Here is a 17,678-nt window from a genome sequence, read left to right as displayed (position 1 = left end):
TCCTCCTGACAAACTGCAGCTGCAGTGACTGAAGATGCGTTTAAAGACGAGTGAAGAAAAGCGTGAAGTTCAGCATTAGCGTGGAGGTGGTGAAGCAGTGAACGCAGCTGCTCAGCAGATTCTTCTGAAGCGACCTGCAATAAAACCACACATTCTCATTTCTTGCACGGCAAACATTTATTTTTATCTTTTCTCAGGGATGGACCCATCATGTTTCATTGCATCAGGTGTACAGCTCGTCACTTCCTGTCAGCGGAGGCTCAGGTGTGGCTCAGGTGTGTTCGGGTCACGGCTGCGGCGGGACGGTTCAGGCCCTCATGCTGTGTCTCTGGCAGACGTAGCGCAGCCTGGTGGAGCAGTGCAGGTCATTCAGGCGTCCATTCGAGTGCAGGTGAGCGCAGTCTTCATCGCCGTGACCAAGACCGTGACCGCTCCAGCTGTCGGGCTGCCCGGGAACCCAGCGCCTGGAAACAACACCAACGCACGGCGTGAACGGACGGGAGCCAGGAGGGTCGGGGTGTGGGTTAAGACAGAGGAGTGAACTCCAGTCCAAACAAAGGAAGAGAAGGACCTGCGCTCCATCGTGTACGGCGTCTGGTTGATCCACTCCCACCGCCCGGTCCTCCAGTCGGACAGACCGACCCAGAATAACACAGGCATCGTGCGACTCGTCACAAAGTCCTGGAGAGACAAAACCATCAAACACCGTCTATCTGTGTCCTCACTGCAAACTACGGTGGCCCTGAATGTCTGAGCTCAATCGCATTTCAGACTGCAGACAAACCATCTTGTTTGTGATTGGTCAGAGCTCACTTCCTGTTTGCGTTCTACTTGTGTGATTCCTAAACTGAGTTTGAAGAGCGACGGACAGGCTGTCTCACCCACGCCTCGTCGCTGTGGAGGATGACCAGGTGACCTCCGTGTGTCTCACACCAGACTCTGGACTCGTTCCAGGACAGGGACGAACCGCTGAAGAAGTAACAGCTGAAGTGGAACTGATCCCAACCCAACGGACAGCAGCCTTCACTGACCGAGCCTGGCAGAGACAGACAGACAGGTGTGAGAATCTGTCTGTCTGCACGTGGGCTTTACGTGTGTGTGTGTGTGTGTGTGTGTGTACTGTTGTTGATGATGCGTTCGAGGGAACATTTGAGGGAAGCGACGCTCCTTTGGAGAGAATCCACGACTGACAGCTGCTTCAGGGCCTCCGACACTGAGGACACACACACACACACACACACACACGCATGTCCGGTGCTGGATGAAGTACTCCTTTACTGCAGTAAAACCTGTGTACTTGTGTACACTGTAAAAGTCTTGTACTGAAAATGTGCTTGATTTCATGTACTGCTAGCAGGTTTCATTTATGACAAAACATCTAAGTAAAGTAAACTGTAGTAAAAAGTACAACATGCCCCTCAAAATGGAAATACTGCAGTACAAGTATCTCTAATCTGTACAGTATTGCAGTTAATCTGTTTGGTCCTGGACCAGATTTCAGAGGTGTCACATGAGCAGTACACACTGAAGTACACACACACTGATGAACCTTGCTTCCCAGTACTGCACCCTGTGCCAGTACTCCCTAAAGTACTTCATCTCCCTGTCCTGATACAAACTGACCTGAGGTCAGCTGGTCCTTGTTGTTCTCCACAGCAAACTGCAGCCGCTGAACTCGTTTGGCAGTTTCTGGAAGGAATGACAGCACGTTAGCACATTAGCATGTTGTTAGCGTGTTGTTAGCGTGTTGTTAGCGTGTTGGCTTTTCACGTTGAGTCTGTTTGTCCTCTTTGTGTGTTACCTTCAGCGTGCTGCAGGGACGCGTTCAGTGATTGGATGACTTCACTCAGGTTGGAAACACTCTGCTCCACAGACCACAGACGATTCGACGTCTTCACATCTGAACGCACACACACACACACACACACACACAATAACTACAGCTGTATACGCTTTATTAGAACCCTTATTACCCCTGAAATAATGCTGAACCCTTATTATCAAAATCTGAAAATAAAGATGAAATCATCTTCTGTATTCTGCGTGTGTAGTCTGTGTCTGTAGTCTGTGTCTGTAGTCTGTGTCTGTAGTCTGTGTGTGTGTGTGTGTGTGTGTGCTCACTGCTGGCTCCCAGTGCGATGATTAAAATCACGATGACGGTCGCCGTCAGAGCAGGAAACAACCAGCGTCTGAACCTGGACACTCCTGAGAGGAAGACAGAAGGAGAGTCTGACAGACAGACAGACAGACAGACAGACAGACAGGTGGAGAGACAGACAGACTAATCATTTTGGTTATATGTTAATAAAAATCAGTTCATGAAGTCGCGACCACGTGTGAACAAAATGTCTTTAAATCTGGACAAACAAATGGACACATTTTGTCCCTGGACTGCACAGACAGACAGACAGACACAGACAGACATGGAGACAGACAGACAGACAGGCACCTTTGATCCAGAGTGCGGTGTTGTCGTCCTCTTTCTCACAGTATGACATCTTGGTGACGAGTCTCTCTGCTGTCCCTTAGGATGAGGACACTGAGTCTCACAGTCCACAGTCTCAGCTCAGGTCCAACTGTCTCACCTCGTCTGAGTCTCTGCGCAAACAGTCCGTCTTCTGTCATCCGTCGTCCCATCAAACTGTCCACTCATCACTTCACAAATATATCTGGATTTCATAACATGTTCAGATTTCTTCTGTTTCCCGTCGATCAGGATCCGCTGAATCCGCTGAACTTCCTTTTTATTCTGACACATTTTTCCGGAGGTGAAACCAAATTTCAGTTGAAACTTCCTCAAATGAATCCACGCTGAGTTCTGGGAACCCAAACCGAGTGCGTCCTGATCCTCAGTGGACGCTGATGTCCTCACACTCATGGACATGATGTGAGCCGGCGAGAAACAAACACCCACAACATGACTCGTGACTCTTTCAGAAGCTCAAACCTTTCAGTCCCCTGTGGATCTATGAGTGATCTGGATCTATGAGTGATCTGGACCTTTTAGTGATCTGGACCTTTGAGTGATCTGGACCTTTGAGTGATCTGGACCTTTTAGTGATCTGGATCTATGAGTGATCTGGATCTATGAGTGATCTGGACCTTTGAGTGATCTGGATCTATGATTGATCTGGACCTTTGAGTGATCTGGATCTATGATTGATCTGGACCTTTGAGTGATCTGGATCTATGAGTGATCTGGACCTTTGAGTGATCTGGATCTATGAGTGATCTGGACCTTTTAGTGATCTGGATCTATGATTGATCTGGACCTTTGAGTGATCTGGACCTTTGAGTGATCTGGACCTTTGAGTGATCTGGATCTATGAGTGATCTGGACCTTTGAGTGATCTGGACCTTTGAGTGATCTGGACCTTTCAGTGATCTGGACCTTTGAGTGATCTGGATATGCTGGTGTTGATCCAAAGATGCACCAGGAAAAAAGCAGTCAGTCGTGTTTTTGTGAAGAAACTTTATTGACACGAAAATGATTTGACATGAAATTGAAAATCAGACTTTGACGAATGACCTCAGAGTGACGTTGAATGTTTTGTGTGCTGCTGGTTGTCCTCGGAGACCGGCTGAGGTCAGAGGTCATCCCTCAGTGAGGTCATCGTTGAAGTGCAGGAGGATGGCGGGCGTGAACAGGTCTCGGTCCAGTCGGAGCTGCTGGAGCTCGTGGTCGTTGTCGAGGACGTTGTTCTCGCTGAGCGTCCTGCTCATGTCCAGACTCGCTCCGTCATACTTCCAGGTGTAGCTGCGGGCGTGAGAGTTGTAGGGCAGGTAACGCTGGAGGACCTCATCCAGAGTCTCCTCTGAACACACCTGAGGAGCAGCAGCAGACAAACCATAAAAGGCCACGTGGTGGTGCCTGATAAACAGTCTCTTCGTCAACCAATCACACGTCAGCAGGAGGCAGACTCGTCCCCCGTCTCAGTGTCTCAGCAGACGGAATGGAGACAGAGACAGCAGTTCGGTCAGGCGTGTGCAGTCCGTTCACCTGCAGTCGCTGCTCCTGCGACGTCAGCGTGTTGATGACTCGTATCCACCTGGTCTTGGCGGACAGCCGTCCCACCACGTAGCGGTCGTCCCTCCACCAGGGCTGGCCGATGTCACTGGCCCAGTCGGAGCGAGGACCGGCGGGGGGGACGTGCACGAAGCGCCCCCTGGGGGTGTAGTACCTGCTGCAGTTAGTCAGTGGATCCACATACCTCAGCACCTGAGGGCAGAGGACAGACAGGTGAAGCAAGAGCAAAGATCAGAGCTGCTCACTGATTGGCTGACGAGCGCTCACGTCTTTGGTCTCCGGGTCAAACCAGTGGCTGACATCCTTCCCGGCACACTCCATGATGGGGAGGAGGAGGATGTCACCTGCACAGGAACATGACGTTTACATGGAGGGCACCAGAAGCCCCGCCCACTGTCAGCTGAGCCACATGATTGGTCGCTGATCGAAAATAAAGTTCCTCAGATTTGAACTTTAAAGTCAAGTTTATTCTGAAGCGACTTTGGTTTCCAGTTTTAACTAAGCACATCTCCTCCAATACTTAAACACAGATTTGATGTACTAAGAGTACTCCCGAGTATTTTCTAATGTTGCATCTTTATACTTTTACTACATTTATGTGACTTTATGTGACAGCATGAGAGCAAAACGGTTCAAAACGAGCTCCTGCTGTTCAGTGCAGGAGCCACAGTCAGCTGATCAGAGGTCAGCCAGAGCAGGACGGCTGACTGCACTCAGCACTTTAACGACATCTTCCCGACTGAAATGCTTTTACTTTGAAATGCACGGCTTTTACTTCCACCGGGTGGTGTCGGTAGTTTTACTTCAGAACAGGATGTGAGTACCTCCTCACCTTGGTACTGGTTCATCAGGGGGGTCAGGTCACACACTTTGCCCAGAAACGACACCCACAGGTCGTCAGCGGTGTTGTGAGCGGCCACCTCATCAGGGGTGAAGAACCTCCGAGTCTGCATCAGTCCTCCGCAGCCAGTCCTGTCTGAACGCTGCTGACACGGCTCTGATAACACGGCTCTGATAACCCGGCTCTGATGGCCCGGTTTACTAACACGGCTCTGATAACCCGGCTCTGATGGCCCGGTTTACTAACACGGCTCTGATAACCCGGCTCTGATGGCCCGGTTTAATAACCCGGTTTAATAACAGGGCTTTCATCCGTTAGAAAGCAGCCATAAGGTCTCCATTCAGCCCCGTGTCTTCCTCTGGCGTTGTGGAGTTACTATGGCAACCGGAGACGAGGGGCGGGGCTGCTGACGTGTTACGGTTAAACCTCCGCTAAAAACGTCGAACGTGATGAACTTTATGGACAAACTTTTGACTCGTCGATGTCGTGTTTTTCTGATGGACATACATGATCCACAAACTTACTTTTTAAAATGTGTTTTTAAAAGTTTGTTTTTAATTTAATTGTATGTTACACGTCTTATACGTATTTATTTTGTCTTCCTTGTTGTCGTGTCGTGTCCACTGTCAAACACGTCGTTTGTGATGAAATGAAAATGTCATGTGTTGTTCTATTTATCTATTAAACATGCTTTGATCGATATAACAGTAAAGTAAGTATGTAGATACATTATAATTATATTATTTACTTGATTAATTGGAATGAACATATAAATGTAGATTAACTTTTGGACGTGTTGAACATATAATCGAGCAGTATGTGAGAAATAAAACATGAACATGAACACAGCAGTTTAACAGCAGAACAGCAGCGTTTTGTGTTCTGTAAAAACATAATAACTTCAGTAGTAACTTCAGTAGTTTAATAGGAGTACAGACTGTGATGTAACAACGTCATGTGAAGCCGTAATGGTTATAAAAGACATGTAAATGAAGAAGTGAAAGAAATGTTTATCAGCCCCGCCTCTCTCTCTCTCTCTCTCTCCCCATGCGGCCTCGGCGTCTCTCTCCCCCCTCTCTCCCCTCTCTCCCCCCTCTCTCTCTCTCAGGAATGCATCAGACGTGGCAAAGACTCACTTTCTCCATTTTCACGAACTTTCTGCAGAGCGGGGCCACGAAACAATCACAGCCCACTGCTTTCCATTTGTGCTCTTCTGATTGGCTGATGCGGAGTTTGTCCGGCGCGCTGATTGGTCGCAAACACCGTCAATCAAATCTGCTGCGCTTTCCATTGGCTGGTACTCGATGTACGGGTGGGCGAGTTTTTCCAGCGTTGTTGACATGTTTCAATAAGTTGAAGGGACTTATCGCGAGACTTGAAAGCCTTTCGAGAGAGCGCGAGTGAAGCCGATGGCGTGAGGACAGCAGTAGGGAAAGAGAGGAATAAGGTTTACAGTCTGAACAGAGACGTGAGTGGGTTTTACAAAGCAGCCATGTCTTCCTGCCGTCTTCTCTGCCTGCTGGCTCTCGTCTTCCTCCACACCTCCGTGTCAGCCGAACCGCGCAGGATCCCCCCAGGTAAGGCCGGTCCGGAGGGTCCCCTGCCCGGCCCGCTGGAGCTGCTGGCTGGGTCTCTGAGGCAGCCGCTGCTAACTACACTGTTATTCACAGTTACTTATTAACTTATTTAACGTCGACATGTACTCCAGAATATGTGCCGAGTGAGTGAGTACTGCGAGTTTACCGGGTTTTACCCCGACTGGGCTGAAGTGAACTTAACCATCAGAAACCTCCAACTTCCTAACTTTTAGCCTGGATGCTAATGAGCATCAGTCTCTGCGGTTAACGCTTACAGCTGACACTGAGCCTGCCGACATGTCGGTGCCGACCAGCAGATCGTCGACAAACGTGTGGGAAACTGATCTGCGATCTGTCTGGGCTGCTGCAGCCATGAGCAGGCAGCCTGTGTGAACCAGGGCCTGATGATGGTGCCCAGAGGCTCAGAAACGGGACCCTCAGACCTGAATCCCCCGTCTCCAGTCTGAGGGTGCACAGAGAGTGTGTGTGTGTGTGAAATATTTAAGTGAAGCCCAGATTAACACCACAATAAATAATCTGAAATAAAGCAGTCAGATGAAGGCAGCCTGTTGGACACATGCAGAGACTCTGACATCCAAAACGCATCACTTCCTGTCAGCACAACATGGAGCCGAGAGGTGATTTGTGTGTGTTCCTTGTTTGTGCTGCAGTCATATGTTTACTGGGAAGGTCGTCTGTGTGTGTGTTTGGACAGCTGTGTGTGTGTGTGTGTTTCAGTACAATACAGAAAGTAGTGTCGATGGTAAATCCTACACCACATGAAGGCATCATCATTCATTGATGTCCCACTGTGAGACGATGATCCCGATTCAGTTTCTGCTGAGTGTGTGTTGGTCCAGTCTGAGTGTGTGTGTTCCCCACTGACACACTCTCTCTCTCTCTCACTCACACACACACACAGTCTGCTTTAAACACACATTAGCACACTGAGGGAAACCTGGAGGACAACGAGGCTTCTGTCACCAAAGTGCTCCTCCTGCTCCTGACCTCCTTCACCTCCCCGGGGAGCCTCTGAGGAGGAACTTCTCTCACCAAATTCCTCGAAAGCCTGGAGGAGGGGGGAGGGGGGAGTAGAGAGAGAGGGGGGAGGAGAGGTTCGTTTCCTGTCTCAGTCCTGCAGGACCCAGGATGAAACTCAGTGCTGAAGTACAACTTCTTGGTGCTTGAGAGGGAAATACATGCTTTTATTTTGAAAACTGCTTTGACTTTTCACGTGACTGAAAGATAAAATCTGTCATTAATGATGATGTATTTGACAGATTAAACGACGTGTCAGCCCACAAAGGCTTTAAGGTCACGACCACACGATACAGTAACAACGCGTATTACTGTGAAACGAGTACTTCAAGTACATTCTGATGATCATACTTTTGTACTTTTACTTGAAGTTTTCACTGCAGGACTTCGACTTTGGAAGCAGGAGAAAAATGTTTCAGAGATGGTTTCTGATCAGTTTCCTGTTGACTGAGTGATTGATAAGTGAACTGATGATGTCATCACTGATCACCTGCACATGTGTGTGTGTGTGTGTGTGCAGAAAATCTGCTGGTGGTCACTGCAGCAACAGAGGAAACTGACGGGTTCAACCGCTTCATGACGACGGCCAGAGAGTTCAACTACACTGTGAAGGTAACACACACACACACACACTCACACACATACACACACACATACACACACACACACACACACACACACAGACACACACATATTTCAGTGAACTGAACCTGAACGTTCAGCAGGACATTTTTTTGATGATGTGATGATGGTGATGATGACGATGATGATGATGATGATCATGTGTGCAGGTGCTCGGTCTGGGGGAGGAGTGGAGGGGGGGTGATGTTGCTCGGACGGTGGGTGGAGGTCAGAAGGTCAGATGGTTGAAGAAGGAGCTGCTCAAACACTCCGACAAGGCGGACATGGTCATCATGTTCGTGGACAGGTAACACACACCTGTGTGTGTGTGTGTGCGTGTCCTCATATTCTCACTGCCTCCCTTCACTTCTTTATTGTCATTTTCACTGTTTCTTTGTTCCTCCACCTTCAATAGGACATCTGACTCACCTGTCCCACTTACACACACACACACACACACACACACAGACACACACACACACACATAGACACACAGACACACACACAGACACACACACACACAAAGGGGTTTGGGGACAGACGTGTTGTGTGTGTATCTTCTCATAGCGTTTTGTTCCTCCACCTTCAATAGGACATCTGACTCACCTGTCCCACTTACACACACACAGACACACACACACACACACACTTTTTTTGACAAAGTTTGAAAAGTGACTAAACTCATTGTTAATAAATCTCTGCATTGACTGAAAGTTTCACTCAGGAAACATAAAAAGAAAAGACAAAACGCAGCACACCTGTTCCTGTTGAACACCTCATGCTTTTATTCTGAAACCCTCGTCTGTCTGTCCGTCCGTCTGTAGTTATGACGTGATCTTCGCGTCGGGTCCGGAGGAGCTGCTGTACAAGTTCTCCCGTCTGGGCCACCGAGTGGTCTTCTCAGCCGAGGGCTTCTGCTGGCCCGACCAGAGGCTGGCCTCCAAATACCCACAGGTGCATTCTGGGAAACGCTACCTCAACTCAGGAGGTGAGACGCCGTCTGATCTGTGACGTCTGCCTGCATTTCCTGTCTCACATGTCAGAATCACAGTCTCACCATCCTCACCAGCAACTTCAAGTTTGACTCTGTGTCTATGTGTGTGTGTGTTCTCTCAGGGTTCATCGGCTTCGCTCCGGAGCTCAGTACGATCATCCAGCAGTGGAAGTACAAAGACAACGATGATGACCAGCTGTTCTACACCAGAATCTACCTGGACAAGACTCAGAGGGTAAACAACAACAACGACAACAACAACAACAACAACAACAACAGCAGCAGCAGGACTTCCTGTTGGTCAGCATTTCAAATCAAACTCATGAAGTGATTTTTCTCTTCAGACCAAATTCAACATGACTCTGGACCATCGATCCAGAATCTTCCAGAATCTGAACGGAGCTGTTGGTGAGGCACACACACACACACACAGACACACACACACACACACACTCTGGCTGTGTGTGTCCAGTCTGAATGTGTTTCTGTACATCAGAGGAAGTCGTCTTGAAGTTTGAGAGGGCGAGAGTCCGCGTGCGGAATGTTGCCTATGACACACTTCCTGTTGTGATCCATGGCAACGGACCCACCAAGGTAACTGACCAATCACAGCCTTTCACCAACACCATGTGATGCCCTGTGGATCCTGAGTTTGGAGGATGCGTGACCACCTGCCAGAAATCACTTTGTGTGTGTGTGTCTCTGTGTGTCTGTGCGTGTCTCTGTGTGTGTGTGTGTGTGTCTCTGTGTGTGTGTGTGTGTGTGTGTGTGTGTGTGTGTGTGTGTGTGTGTGTGTCTGTGTCTCTGTGTGTTTCTCTGTGTGCCTCTGTGTGTGTGTGTGCGTGCAGCTGCAGTTGAACTACCTGGGTAACTACGTTCCCACCGCGTGGACCTTTGAGAACGGCTGTGGGAACTGCGATGACGACCTGCTGTTCTTCAGCGACACACCTGTACGTACCCTCACCTGACGAGGCTCAGGTCCCAGCTCAGGTTAAATGTCGTCCGGGCACAGTGTGTGAGCTCTGTGTGTGTGTGTGTTCAGGACGAGGAGCTGCCTCTGGTGTACGTCGGCGTGTTCATCGAGCACGCGACTCCCTTCATGGAGGAGTTCCTGGACCGGCTGACGACTCTGAACTACCCGACCGACAGGATCCGCCTCTTCATCCACAACAACGTGAGAGTCAAACTGAGACGCCTGTCGTCTTCCCTCTGACGTGTTCCGCTCTCACCTGTCCCGTCCCACCTGTGATCCAGGTCGTGTACCACGAGCGCCACATCCAGAGGTTCTGGGAGCGTCACAGAGTCCTGTTCCCCAACGCCGTGCTGGTCGGCCCCGAGGAGAACCTGCAGGAGGCCAAGGCCAGGAACATGGCGGTGTGAGTGGAGACGGGACACCTGATATGTTCACACCTGAGGCATCCAATCAGGACTCTTCAGCCACAGCTGAAACGATTGGCTGCTCGACAGCAAACACGTTTAGAATCAGTTTCACTGTCAGGACTAAAGTTTATTTACAACATGCAGGATCTGAACTGTGTGTGTGTGTGTGTGTGCGTGTGTGTGTGTGTGTGTGTGTGCGTGTGTGTGTGTGTGTGTGTGTGTGTGCAGCGAGGCGTGTAAGAAGGATCCTGAGTGTGATTACTACTTCAGCATCGACTCCGACGTGGCCTTAACGAACTCCGACACACTCAGGATACTGATGGAGGAGAACAAGTACGTAACCTGCTGAAGAGTACACTGAAAAGTACACACGCCATAGTACATCTAACACTGTCTGTCTGTCTGTGTCTGCCTGTCTGTCTGTCTGCCTGTCTCTCTCTGTCTGCCTGCCTGTCTGTTTCTCTCTCTGTCTGTCTGTTTACTGCCTGTCTGTGTCTGTCTCTCTCTGCCTGCCTGCCTGCCTGTCTGCCTGTCTCTCTGCCTGTCTCTCTGCCTGCCTGTCTGTCTCTCAGGTCCGTCATTGCTCCCATGTTGTCCAAACACGGTAAGCTGTGGAGTAACTTCTGGGGCGCCCTGAGTCCTGAGGGATTCTACTCCAGATCTGAGGACTACATCGAGATCGTCCAGGGGAAGAGGATGTGAGAGCACACACACACACACACACACACACACACACACAGCAGAGTGGCTCAGGTGAGTGCAGGTGTTCATCTGTGTGTGTGTGTGTGTGTGTGTGTGCAGAGGGCTGTGGAACGTCCCCTACATCACTCAGGCCTACCTGATCAAAGGCAGCTTGCTGCGGTCCAAGCTGTCCCAGGTGAGCCTGTACGTGGACGAGGAGATGGACCCTGACATGGTGTTCTGCAGGAGCATCAGAGACCAGGTAACCTCCTGACCCCCCCTGCTTCAGGCTCCGCCTCAGCCGGGACGCCGTCACTGAGCCCGCTGTCCTCCGTGTGTCCACAGGGCGTCTTCATGTTTGTGTCCAACCGCGACGAGTTCGGCCGCCTGGTGACCTCGTCCAGCTTCAACACGTCCAGACTCCACCCGGACATGTGGCAGATCTTTGACAACCCTGTGGTCAGACACACACACACAAAGACACACACGCTGACACGAACACACAAAGACACACACACGCTGACACGAACACACACACACGCACTGACACGAACACACACACACACGCTGACATGAACACACACACGCACGCTGATATGAACACACACACACACGCTGACACGAACACACAAAGACACACACACACGCGCTGACACGAACACACAAAGACACACGCGCTGACACGACCACACACACACGCTGACACGAACACACACACACGCGCTGACATGAACACACACACGCATGCTGACACGAGCACACACACACACACGCTGACACGAGCACACACACACACACGCTGATACAAACACACACACGCACGCTGATATGAACACACACACACGCTGACACGAACACACAAAGACACACACACACGCTGACACGAACACACAAAGACACACGCGCTGACACGACCACACACACACGCTGACACGAACACACACACACGCGCTGACATGAACACACACACGCATGCTGACACGAGCACACACACACACACACGCTGACACGAGCACACACACACACACGCTGATACAAACACACACACGCACGCTGATATGAACACACACACACGCTGACACGAACACACAAAGACACACACACACGCTGACACGAACACACACAGACACACACGTCGAGGTGAGTGAAAGCACAATCTGAGTGTGTGTGTGCGTGTGTGTGCGTGCAGGACTGGAGGGAGAAGTACATCCATGAGAACTACTCCAGGATTTTTGAGGACCAGAAGAGTTTTGTGGAGCAGGTAACAAACGGTGTGATCCATCAGAGTTCAGGTCAGTACGAGCTGCGGTCCAGTGAACCTGAACCCTGTGTCTCAGCCCTGTCCAGATGTCTACTGGTTTCCGGCCTTCTCGGACAAGATGTGCGACCACCTGGTGGAGACCATGGAGCACCACGATGGCTGGTCTGGAGGGTCCCACAAGGTCAGCCGTCAGTCCGTGTGTGTGTGTGTGTGAAACAGGAAGTGAGACCCGAGCTCTGACGGTTGTGCGTGTGTTCGCGTGCAGGACGAGCGTCTCGCCGGCGGTTACGAGAACGTCCCCACGGTGGACATCCACATGAACCAGATCGGCTTCGAGAAGGAGTGGCTCAAATTCCTCCGAGAGTACATCGTCCCCGTCACCGAGAAACTCTACCCTGGATACTACCCCAAGGTACAAGTACCACAGTGGACCGCCCAGACCTGAGGCGGGACTCAGACCTGAGGCGGGACTCAGACCTGAGGCGGGACTCAGACCTGAACCTGGACTGATCTGCACCGAGTTCACAGCCGATGAACAGAAAAAAACCTTTTTAGCTGATGTGGACTCATGTTGTCACTTCATCATTCTGTGTGTGTGTGTGTGTGTGTGTGTGTGTGTTTGTGTGTGTCTGTGTGTGTGTGTGTGTGTGTCTGTCTGTGTGTGTGTGTGTGTGTATACCTGTCTGTCTGTGTGTGTGTGTGTGTGTGTCTGTGTGTGTGTGTGTGTGTGTGTGTGTGTCTGTCTGTGTATGTGTGTGTGTGTGTGTGTCTGTCTGTCTGTGTGTGTGTGTGTCTGTCTGTGTCTGTGTGTCTGTCTGTGTGTGTGTGTGTCTGTCTGTGTGTCTGTGTGTGTGTGTCTGTGTCTGTGTGTGTGTCTGTGTGTGTGTGTCTGTGTGTCTGTGTCTGTGTGTCTGTGTGTGTGTGTCTGTCTGTGTGTCTGTGTGTGTGTGTCTGTGTCTGTGTGTGTGTCTGTCTGTTTGTGTGTGTGTGTGTCTGTCTGTGTGTCTGTCTGTTTGTGTGTGTGTGTGTCTGTGTGTGTCTGTCTGTGTGTGTGTGTGTGTGTGTGTGTGTGTCTGTCTGTGTGTGTGTGTCTGTCTGTCTGTCTGTGTGTGTGTGTGTGTCTGTCTGTGTGTGTGTGTGTGTGTCTGTGTGTGTGTGTGTGTGTGTGTGTGTGTGTCTGTCTGTGTGTGTGTGTGTCTGTGTGTGTGTGTCTGTCTGTGTGTGTGTGTGTGTGTGTCTGTCTGTGTGTGTGTGTCTGTCTGTCTGTCTGTGTGTGTGTGTGTGTCTGTCTGTGTGTGTGTGTGTGCAGGCTCAGGCCATCATGAACTTTGTGGTTCGTTACCGTCCTGACGAGCAGCCGTCCCTGCGGCCGCATCACGACTCGTCGACCTTCACCGTCAACATCGCCCTGAACAGCAAGGGCATCGACTATGAGGTACACACACACACACACACACACACACACACACAATTTCAGACATTTCAAGAGATTTTAGTCAACTTTTTGTTTGTGTGTGTGTGTGTGTGCGTCAGGGTGGAGGCTGCAGGTTCCTGCGTTACGACTGTAAGGTGGAGTCTCCCAGGAAGGGCTGGTCCTTCATGCACCCCGGCCGGCTGACCCACTACCACGAGGGCCTGCCCACCACCAGGGGGACCAGATACATCATGGTGTCCTTCGTGGACCCGTAGAGACACACTCACAGTGTGTGTGTGTGAGAGAACATCAGTCGACCTCATTATCACACATGGAGACAGATGGAGGCTGAGACGTGATGTCCTTGAATGCATCGTCTCAGAATGTTTGTTTTTGTACTGTTATCTCTGATTGAACGATCCACCTCACCTGCTTCTACACCTGACACACCTTCACCTGTGTCTCCTTATGATGAGCTCTGGTCACATGTATCATTTCAAAGTCAGAGAGAGGAGTCTGAACACATCCTTTTGGGACATTTCAGAATAAGAGTGACTTTATTTAGCCTTTGTTACATTTCAAAATAAGAGTGGAGGTTAAATTCACTGTGCTGCCTTATCTGATTACACTACCTGAATCTATGCAAGCTCTGTGTGTGTGTGTGAGTGAGTGAGTGTGTGTGTGTGTGGGATGTTTTAAATCCGTCACTAACAGTCTGTTACATTTTCCTGTTCAGTGTTTTAAGTTTTGTTCTTCTCTTTGGTTTCCATCATGTGTTTGTTTCCCGTCATGTGACTGACTGAGGAGGTTTGCAGCCTTCAGTTTTGTGTCGTGTGAGGAGTCTCTGGCTTTGTACAAACTGCATTAAATTATTTGTTAGTGACTGAGCAAATAAAGTTTTGAGATTTTAATAAACGATCTTCCTGTGGTGATGTTGTTGTTTAGTCTGTTTGATCAGTTTTCAGTCTGATCACTTTTTGTCAGAACAAATCCAGCTGAAATCAGAGGGCAGGTCAAAGAAGGATCTGAAGGATCCTCAGTGGCCGGACGAGACCCGGACGAGACCCGGACGAGACCCACCCTGTCCAGTCAAACTGTCTCCACCAGGAGCCTGTTAATATGGTCATGGTTATCTCAAGGAGATTCAATCGAACGCAACTGGACTTCGTTATTTGTCTTTGAAGACGTTTCACTTCTCATCCAAGAGGCTTCATCAGTTCATGCTCGCTTGACTAGTGTCCACCAGGTGGCGCCAAAGAGAGAGGAACGAAGAAATGCGCGCTTCGTCTGATCGGGTTGGTCCCTCTGCGGGTGCCGTAGACAGGAAGTGACGCCACAACAAGCGACATGGTGCTGGAGAAGAAAGGTTCAGGTAGGTTTTGATTTATTCTGCTCAGATGCATTAATGTGTGTGTGCACAGAAACACCGACGTGTCAGAGTGCAGGAGAACCACAGACGCGTCAGTAGCTTCCTGTTTCTGTCCGCTTGTCCTGACGTTAGCGGCGCCACAGAACTCGAGGGACGTGACGCTCAAACGATCATTTCCGATTTTCTGATCGATTAAAGTTGTCTGTTGTTGTCTTTCCGTAATTGTTAAAGCGCTACGGGGTCGTAAAGTCACAGCTGGCTGAAGGCCCGAGTGGGGCTTCAGAGCTGGTCTCAGTCGGTTTGGTGGTTCACCTCACCGTGCAGCGGTCTCTGAACAGACTTCAGGTCAGGACCTGCGAGTCCAGGCCTACTGGGTTACTGTGGGACCAGGACGATCCGTTTGAAGCAGGAGAAGACTTCAGCTCCAGCGATTAAGACAGCATTTAATCAGAAACAGAGTGATGTAAACTGTCTGTCTGTCTCTCTGTCTGTCTGCCTGCCTGCCTGCCTGTCTCTCTGTCTGTCTGCCTGCCTGCCTTTCTGTCTGTCTCTCTGTCTGTCTGCCTGCCTGCCTTTCTGTCTGTCTCTCTTCCTGCCTGTCTGTCTGTCTCTCTGTCTGTCTGCCTGCCTGTCTGTCTGTCTGCCTGCTTGTCTGTCTGCCTGCCTGCCTGTCTGTCTGCCTGCCTGCCTGTCTGTCTGTCAGCTCGGGTGGAGGCCGGCCAGCGCAGAGTTTTGGATGAAGCCACCCGTCAGAGGAGACTGACGAGGCAGCTGGAGGCTCTGGAGAAAGACAACTTCCAGGTGTGTGTGTGTGTGTATCTTCTGACCGTTGTTGTCATGGTGACGCTGACGAGCACATCTGGCTGTTGGTGGATGTGATGATGTGATGTGGCGCAGCAGAGCAGCCATTTTTTCATGACGTTTCTCAGTGTTGTCATGTTGTTGTTGTTTGTTTGTTTGTTGTTTTGCGTTTCCAGGACGACCCTCTTTCCTCCCTCCCTCCGCCGGGTCCGACTGCCCGTCTGCCTGCCTTCAGTGAGACAGAAGAACCAGGTGAGACGCGAGAGACAGGTAACACAGCCAGAGAAGGTGTAGCACCGTCTTCTTCTTCTTCTTCTTTTCTGTCTCTGTGTGTCCAGAGAAGAAGAAGAGGAAGACGAGGGGCGATCACTTCAAGCAGCGTTTCAGGAAAAACTTCACCACCCTGCTGGAGGAGGAGGTGAGTCACGCACCTTCTCACTGCGCTCTGATTGGCTGAGAGTCAGCTGACTTCTCCTCGGCCCTCTGGTTTGCAGAACCTGTCGGAGAAGCCAGAGCCGAACTACCTGTCTGCCGCTGCCCCGCCCTCCTCTCTGCCCCCCCGTCACTTCTGCTGCGTCTGCGGGTTCCCCTCTCACTACACCTGCACCACCTGCGGGGGGCGCTACTGCAGCAGCAAGTGTCTGTGTACACACCGAGAGACCAGGTACAGGATGTCAGCGGTCTGCGTGTATGGAGGGAACGTGTTTGGCTTTTGACACCATCAGAAGTGAACTGAGTCCTCTGTGTCTCTGCAGGTGTCTGAAGTGGACACTCTAAGTCCCGGCTCGTCTCCATGGTGACGCTGGGATGAACCTTTCAGCGGCGGTGACATCACAGCGCACTGCGGTGCACCTGCTCATCACTGCGGCGACGTCCGAACAAACAAAACGAAGTCACTGCGTCAGGAAACGATTCACCAGTTTGTCTCCTCTGAGAGCCGCAGCCAGCAGCTGTTAGCTTAGCTTAGCACACAGACAGGAAACGGGGGGACAGCTCGCCGAGTGACACGTCACGTCTGACTGTCCCAGAAACTGAGCCCGGCTTGTCCCCGACAGCCAGTCGGGACACAGAAAAGACATTTGTGGGACGGGTTTACGTTAGAGTAAATAAATGTGCGTCTGTGTGTGATCTGAAGCTGATTGTGTTGTGTTCGAGTGCGGCGTGTTGTTCATCTCTGAATAAAGAAACAGACTCTTCTTCTCTGTGTCTGACTGAGTTTAGGAAAGGAAAGGAAAGTGACATATCTTGTCATTGGAGGGAACTCACTCCAACGAAATTTGTGTTCTGCATTTAACCCACCCAAGTGACGTGCACACACACACAGCAAACCCGGGGCAGTGGGCGACCGCGTGCAGCGCCCGGGGAGCAGTGGGGGTTAGGTACCTTGCTCAAGGGTACCTCAGCCATGGACACCAGGACGGGGAATCGAACCAGCGATCCACCGGTTACGGGTCCGACACCCTAACCGCTGATCCACGACTGCCCCTAAAAACAAACTCAAAGCGAGCCAGCCAGGAGTCGAACCTAGAATCTTCTGATCCGTAGTCAGACACGTTATCCATTGCGCCACTGGCCATCTGAGACAGATGTTCTGCTCTCGGTAATGTGAGCTTTGAGAGGTGGGTTAGTGGCGCCTGCGGCTGGGTGGCAGCGCCTGCAGCCTGAACTCGGGGC

General features: G+C 50.7%; 4 protein-coding genes across 5 annotated transcripts; 2 read left to right on the top strand and 2 right to left on the bottom strand.

Annotated features, from left to right (window-relative positions):
• Positions 1–155: 155 nt before the first annotated feature.
• LOC124054918 (C-type lectin domain family 10 member A-like) lies at positions 156–2,726 on the bottom strand. Its single transcript, XM_046381457.1, has 8 exons — positions 2,450–2,726; positions 2,122–2,229; positions 1,802–1,900; positions 1,624–1,689; positions 1,121–1,213; positions 882–1,036; positions 572–681; positions 156–464 (listed from the first exon to the last, which is right to left on the bottom strand). The coding sequence occupies exons 1-8, from the start codon at positions 2,496–2,498 to the stop codon at positions 308–310; spliced, it is 837 nt and encodes a 278-aa protein (XP_046237413.1). The 5' UTR covers positions 2,499–2,726; the 3' UTR covers positions 156–307.
• A 729-nt stretch (positions 2,727–3,455) lies between these two features.
• LOC124054922 (cytochrome b5 domain-containing protein 1) lies at positions 3,456–5,894 on the bottom strand. 2 transcript variants are annotated; one of them, XM_046381465.1, is made up of 5 exons: positions 5,099–5,894; positions 4,860–5,029; positions 4,295–4,371; positions 4,001–4,219; positions 3,456–3,825 (listed from the first exon to the last, which is right to left on the bottom strand). In XM_046381465.1, exons 2-5 carry the CDS (start codon positions 4,978–4,980, stop codon positions 3,595–3,597), a joined length of 648 nt encoding a protein of 215 aa, XP_046237421.1. In that variant the 5' UTR covers positions 4,981–5,029; positions 5,099–5,894; the 3' UTR covers positions 3,456–3,594. The 2 variants fall into 2 exon arrangements, with proteins under 2 accessions (XP_046237421.1, XP_046237420.1); XM_046381464.1 differs by having other exon boundaries at positions 4,860–5,894.
• Positions 5,895–6,104: 210 nt separating this feature from the next.
• plod3 (procollagen-lysine, 2-oxoglutarate 5-dioxygenase 3) lies at positions 6,105–14,752 on the top strand. The gene is made up of 19 exons (XM_046381437.1): positions 6,105–6,445; positions 8,004–8,095; positions 8,275–8,411; positions 8,929–9,092; positions 9,221–9,333; positions 9,443–9,506; positions 9,595–9,692; positions 9,947–10,048; positions 10,141–10,272; positions 10,353–10,474; positions 10,707–10,811; positions 11,051–11,176; positions 11,280–11,421; positions 11,505–11,618; positions 12,349–12,420; positions 12,497–12,601; positions 12,686–12,832; positions 13,730–13,855; positions 13,954–14,752. Exons 1-19 carry the CDS (start codon positions 6,361–6,363, stop codon positions 14,107–14,109), a joined length of 2,202 nt encoding a protein of 733 aa, XP_046237393.1. The 5' UTR covers positions 6,105–6,360; the 3' UTR covers positions 14,110–14,752.
• A 324-nt stretch (positions 14,753–15,076) lies between these two features.
• znhit1 (zinc finger, HIT-type containing 1) lies at positions 15,077–16,870 on the top strand. Its single transcript, XM_046381466.1, has 6 exons — positions 15,077–15,206; positions 15,907–16,004; positions 16,181–16,256; positions 16,343–16,422; positions 16,499–16,668; positions 16,760–16,870. The coding sequence occupies exons 1-6, from the start codon at positions 15,182–15,184 to the stop codon at positions 16,779–16,781; spliced, it is 471 nt and encodes a 156-aa protein (XP_046237422.1). The 5' UTR covers positions 15,077–15,181; the 3' UTR covers positions 16,782–16,870.
• The last annotated feature ends 808 nt before the right edge of the window (positions 16,871–17,678 follow it).

This window comes from Scatophagus argus, chromosome 23 (genome assembly GCF_020382885.2).
Source record: "Scatophagus argus isolate fScaArg1 chromosome 23, fScaArg1.pri, whole genome shotgun sequence".
NCBI lineage: Eukaryota > Metazoa > Chordata > Actinopteri > Scatophagidae > Scatophagus > Scatophagus argus.
The sequence above is the reverse complement of the archived record's forward strand: the minus strand, read 5'-3'. Positions and strand labels throughout refer to the sequence as shown.